Source organism: Octodon degus, unplaced genomic scaffold (assembly GCF_000260255.1).
Source record: "Octodon degus isolate 3935 unplaced genomic scaffold, OctDeg1.0 scaffold00089, whole genome shotgun sequence".
Taxonomy (NCBI): domain Eukaryota; kingdom Metazoa; phylum Chordata; class Mammalia; order Rodentia; family Octodontidae; genus Octodon; species Octodon degus.
Window position 1 is genome coordinate 2,267,706 of NW_004524665.1, and position 6,000 is coordinate 2,273,705.

General features: G+C 52.0%; 1 protein-coding gene across 1 annotated transcript in view; it reads left to right on the forward strand.

The window, feature by feature from the left end:
• Nucleotides 1–3,529: 3,529 nt before the first annotated feature.
• Spata3 (spermatogenesis associated 3) overlaps nt 3,530–6,000 on the forward strand; it is a 15,484-nt gene continuing 13,013 nt past the window's right edge. Inside the window, exon 1 of the mRNA XM_004637388.2 lies at nt 3,530–4,017. Coding sequence (XP_004637445.1) covers nt 3,657–4,017 — 361 coding nt within the window. The 5' untranslated portion in view covers nt 3,530–3,656. The remainder of the gene's footprint in view (nt 4,018–6,000) is intronic.

A 6,000-nucleotide genomic window follows, 5' to 3' on the forward strand; every position in this document is an offset into this window, starting at 1 on the left:
TTCCTAAGCTACGTCCTAAGCCCCTTTTTATTTATTTTTATTTTAGAGACAGTTATCTCACCAAACTGCCCAGGCTGGACTCAAACTTACAATTCCCCTGCCTCAGCCTCAGAGTTATCACAGCAGTGCTCCTGGGCCTTCTAGCAAGGAATCCAGCCCTGTGGCCATCAGGTGGGAGTGCTCACAAAAGAACGGAGCCCATCCGAGAAAGTTGAGTGTGAGGTCCAAAGCCCAGCAGTGAGCTCAGCCCCCTCTACCTGGTGACCAGAGCAAGTGTCCTTTCCGCAACAGGTGAGGGTGAAGGACCGCTGATGTCTGAGATGCCATCCAGCTTCAGGACAAATGGCAAGGTGCCTGTGCTGGGTGTCCAGAAGGGAAGCAGAGCCTGTCCTGTGGGGATTTTCCCAGCCCTTGAGGCTTGTCCTGAACTTCCGGTGCCCAAGGCTCATCCTCTTGTCTATCCATCAGCTGGCTACCGCAGTTGGGTGAGGCCAGCGCTCCTGGTCAGGGAGGCCCCTACCCACAGGCTCTCCCAACTGTGACTCTCAGCCAAGATCAAATGCATCCCAGGCTATCTGTGGACCCAGCCTCTTGGTGATGAAGTCTCTCAGGTGCCTGTTCCTGTTACACTTAGCTAGCCTGCCTCACCCTCGTTCAGTTCAAGCAACATGCACTGAGCCCCTGCTAGATGCTGGCTCTTCCTGTCCCCCCAGCCCCAGACTGTTCAGAACACAGTGTCCTATGAACAGACTCCACGGCTCACAAAGGGAAAGCTGGCTTCTGTCCTGGATCGCTAGAGACATTCTTCATGAGGGGCAAGTCCCTTTGAGAGAGGTCTGGATCATAGGAAGCATTTGGACAGAGCTAGGGGTGACAGAAAGAGCAGGTTGTGTTTGCCGGACCTCTGGAATAAGGATTTTTTTTTTTTTTTTTGTTCCTCGAACGCCTTCAGGGCACTTTTGGCCAGCGGGAGAGTTGTGAGTTTCGAACTCCAGCAACCTGAGGCTGACAGCTTTGTGGAAGCAGCCACTTAAAGGCCTGAGCTAGGGCCAGGCCCTCTGGACCTCTGCCTCACAGTTGACTAGTGCTGGACGCAGCCAGCAGCATGGTGACTGATCAACCTGGGATAGTGGCCAATGGCCACATTATGGGCTCTTTGGCAGGAGGCAGTGGGCATGGAAGGCGCCTTGGGAAGAGCTGTTGCCATGCCGTTCTGCATTCTTCTGGGACAACCTCTGTCCCTGGACTGCTTCTTCCTGCATCTGGGCAGCACCCAGCCTGAAGGCTGTGCCCCGGGTGTTTCTACCACCTCCCTCTTGGAAACAGAGACCTGTGCCTCGAGCTGTTTCTCTCCTTCAGATGAAATGGCAGCTCTTCGAGGCTGCCCAGAAGTTCTGCCAATGTCTGACTCATTTAAACCAGGGGCTCATCATCCAGGGGCAATGTTGACATCCACTCCTCCCCCAGAATGGAACAATAATGTTTTAAAGCTTTCAGTGATACAACAGCCAGCCACAATACATGTGCTGTGACTTTGCCACCACTGGCCTAGGACACAGGACAATGTCAGGAGACATTTTTGTTGCCATGGGGTCAGGGGGCTTTAGTGAGTCAAGGCCAGAGATGCTGCTGAAATTCCTGTGACACACAGGACAACCCACAACAAGGAACTGTACAGCCTAAATGTTGGTAGGGCTGAGGCTAAGAAACCCTGATTTAAACTAGGTAGAAATCCTAATCAAAGCCAACTGCTGCCCAGATATCCAGGTTTGCAGAGATGAATGTCTTCGGAGTGCCCGGCCTGTCTGACTAATCCCAGTGGGTCCCAGGCCTGAGTGGCGAATGACCCCTTGCTCTTTTTTTTTATTGTTTTTTTAAAAATTTTATTTATTTATTTGTGTGTGTGTGTGTGTGTGTGTGTGTGTGTGTGGCCAGCTCAGCCCACCAGGGGGTGGGGCTGGCTGGCATGTAGTGCTGGGGGATTGAACCGCGGTTCTGTGCCTATGCTTTGCTAAGCTTGTTCTAAGTAGGTGCTTTAGACCACTGAGCCATCTCACCAGCCCGACACCTTGCTCTTGACCTTGGAATTATTCTTCCTTACAGATTCACCTGTTCCCTCCACTTCCTCACTCCTTACTTCAAGGTCAGCCAAATAGAATCCAGCAGCACAGACACGCTTCCCTTCCCTGCTAACCGTTCGTGCCTTTGTTTTCTTCAATCTTCCCATTCAAGGGATTTTTTCCATTCATCTCCAGATCTATATAACTGATTCCCTCTTGTCTTCTGGGATCATGAAGGGAAAGAGCCCTGGACTAGAATTTGGCCCTGTCCATGCCCCAGCCAGTCATGTGACCTTAGAAAATTTAACTTCCCTGAACATCAGCATTCTTCTTTGTAAAAAAGATTACAGTGGCCAGGCCTGGTGGTGCACACTGCCACACTCGGGAAGCTTAACTTCAAGGCTAAGCTGTGCTATGTAGTGAGTTCAAGGCCAGCTGAGCTACACTGAAAACCTGTCTCAAAAGGGAAAACAAAAAATCATCATCAAACTTTCTGCAGATTCTAGAAGCCCCCAAATAGGTCCTGTCACTTCACTGTTGACAATGGGCCTGGCCTTGTGTGGAGACCCTTTGGAGTCCTTTCTATGTAGCTGGCTGGTCCCCAAATCTTGTCCTAGAAAGGGTCACACCCTCAGCCAGCTGCAGGGTGTGGGGCAGGGTTAACAGCTCACATGCACTGGATGTGCTTGTGCTGGAAGTTTTCTCCCTTCCTGGGAGCATGTTTTATGTTGCAAGATGTGAAATTTAGTCTTATCAAAATACTTTTCCTTCTTCCACTCTGAAATGGAAACCATGTTATTTATTTAGAGAAAGCTTTATAGTCAATTTGACCTGACCAGGATGGGGCTTCAGAGTTTATTGTCTGTATTGAAGATGTCATGAGTTTGAGAAAATCTTGTTTTCTGAGCAGCTGGTAGATAGTACTGGAGAGGTTGGTGGTAAGGACAAGGATTTAGTGCAGTAGGGATGTCCTAAGTTCCCCTCCATCAGTGGGGGAGACCAGCTTTGGGGGAATGGAGAGTGATTGGAGACGGAAAGAGCTCTGGTCTGTGGAAAGTAAAGTGCTCAGAGAAGCCCAAATCTTCAGCACCTTCCTGAATGCCTGAGATCACAGTTGTCTAGGGTTTTGTTTTTGTATCTGGGAATCAACGGCAGAGCTGAGTGTCCCAGCCAGGCTTCTTATAGTGAAAAGGAAGTGCAAGGGGCCCCAGAGGCACAACAGGGAAAGGTACCTGGCCCTGGCTCCTGGGTCACAGAATCCTGGAGTCCAGTGGTCACATGTGCCCCTGACAGGCTTAGCCTGTCCTGCAAGGGACAGGGAGACTCACATCCTCTGCCCATCCCTGCAACTTAGGAGGAGGAAGGACACAGGTGGTGTGGCCTGCAGAGAACCCTCCATGGAGCCCCAGCCATGGGAACCACCTGGCTTCTGTGACCTCACAGGAGGTGTGGGTGACTGTGCCCTGTGAGACTTGGGTCCACTCAGAGGCCAGAGCCTCTGTCCACCCGGAGGACAGAGCGTGGGTGGCCCCTCGGGGAGGGAGCCGGAGACAAGGCAGCCCCATGGAGGCACATGTTTAACTGGGCAGCCCCACCATGAAGAAAGTTAAGAAGAAAAAGGCCAAGAGCGAGACCAGGCGCCGCCGGGAGTCCATGTCCCAGCAGACCAGCTCGGACTCCAGCACACAGCCCAGCTCAGAGGCTGCGCAGCCCAGCTCAGAGACTCCACAGCCCAGCTCAGAGGCCGCACAGCCCAGCTCCAAGGCTGTGCAGCCGAAGCCAGGCACAGAACCCACCCCTCCGCAGCCAGGCCGGGAGGCCAGTGCCCAGCAGCCACGCCCCAAGCCCACCCCACCGCGGCAGGAAGCCCAAGCACTCCCAGCACCCGAGACCCGCCACTCTGCAGGGAGCCTCTCCCCTTCTGACCCCAAAGCAGCCCCTCCACCCAGGAAAGCAGGTGCGCCCCCCCCCACCTAAACTTAGAGTCTCCCAGGGGTGGGTCCTCAGGGGGCCTGGGTGCGGGTTAGCACATGCTCTGGAGCTGTGCGGGTGAAGTGTGCAGGTTTTTGTTTTTATTTTAATCTGACCAAACCAGGTTCCTGGGTTTCCCCAGCATCCTGGGTCTCACTGAAGACAGCCACAAATGTACCGACCTTCATGTTGGCTCTGTAGCAGTACTAACTTATTAAGAGCCAGCAGTATCATGTGGATGCTGAGAAATTAAAACCAAAAATGCATTAACAGAAGTGCCCGGTTTAAAACACAGGAGATGGCTTCACGGGGTTGCTCTGACCTCACTGGGCTGTCCTCGTGAGCTGTAAAATAGGCCTAACAACCCAGACCAGAGCAGCAGGTCCTGGCGCCAGACGTGCAAGGGGATGGGGAGCCGAGAACCAAGTGGTCTGTAAGGGCTTAGAGACGTTGTTCAGGTACAAGGCGCAAGATGAGTTGGCCACTGTCCCCAGGAGTCAAAGGCCCATGGGAAGGGTGGCCAAATACAAACAGGCCACCCAGCTCGACTTTGATTTCAGACATGTAAGTTTTTAGGTCAAGTGTCCCAGATGTTGCGAGGCCATCCTGCATTTTTATTTGCTGAATTGGCAATCAAATTGTCGAAAAACAGGCAACTCTAGAAGCAGACAGATTTCTGCCTAATGTAAACAATTTCCTTCGAATCTCATCTTCCCCAAAAGGGCATGGCTGTCCAGGCAAAGCGGTCCTGTCACCTTGGTAGCCAGAGAGTCTGAGTTAGCAATGGAATCTGGTGAGGACTCGGTGGCATCAGGGAGCAGGTAGTGTTCTGATGCTTGCCATCATGGTGCCCACTCCTCGCAGTGTCGCTGAGTACTTCAGGCCATCAGAATTCATCTTCTCATCTGACAGTCTCATTAGGGAAAACACTATCCCTGTCTCCATTTGATAGCTCAAGAAACTGAGGCTCACAGGAGTCAGGCAGCTCACTCAGGAGCAGCCCTGGTAGTTCTCCAGAGTCCTTGCCCTGAACCATAGCTCGCTGCCTCAGTTCCAGGAGATTGGGGGTCTCCCAAGGAGGGACAACCTGCCCCAGGTCTCTCGCACATCTGCCTGAGCCAGTGCCCTTGGCTCTGTGGCCCTACTCGGAGGCCGTGCCCTCTGGGATGATGAGAGCACAGAACAAAGGAGAGTAATCTAAGGTTTCCATGAAGCCTTGGCCAGAGGTCAGTCCAAGGTCTGAGGTCTGAGCACCGAGCGAGGGGTTGAGTGAGCTGTGAGCCCTGGCCACAGAGAAGCACTTCTGTACTGTGTTCTCTGGAACTGGGATTGTGGGAAGGAAAACTTTTCATTCCCAAATCTTGAAAAACACCACAAGACTCAGTCCCAGAGAACAGTTTCCACTTACTGAGGAGACCAAGGAAGATTCTCTGGTGACTTGGCAGTGACCACAGTGGACACAGGCACTTCTTCCAGAGGAAATGTTGCCTGAGCCAGCATGGTAAGGAATGTTGGACAGACAGGATGGAGACCTACAAATATAGGAATTCATCTCTAAAAATGGTAGCTCAAACAAAGATAAGTCCCATGCTAGGATAACTGTAATCAAAAAGATGGACCGTAGCGCTAGAGACAACAGTGCACACCTGCAATCCCAGCTGCTGAGAGGCTGAGGCAGGAGGATCATAAGTGCAAGCGCAGCCTGTGCAACCTAGCAAGACCCTGTCTCAAAATGAAAACTAGGACGGGTCTCAGTGTTAAAGTGCTTATGCGAGGCCTTAGGTTCAATCCCCAGTACACAAAAACAAAATTTAAAAAGCATACAATTGCAAATATTGTTGAGGATGTGGAGAGACAAGAGACTCCATGAAATGGTGCAGCTGTTGAGGAAAATTGGAAATGTGGCGGTTCTTCAAAACTTGTAGAGTTGCTGCCGGGTGGTGGCGCACCTATAATCCCAGCATTTGGG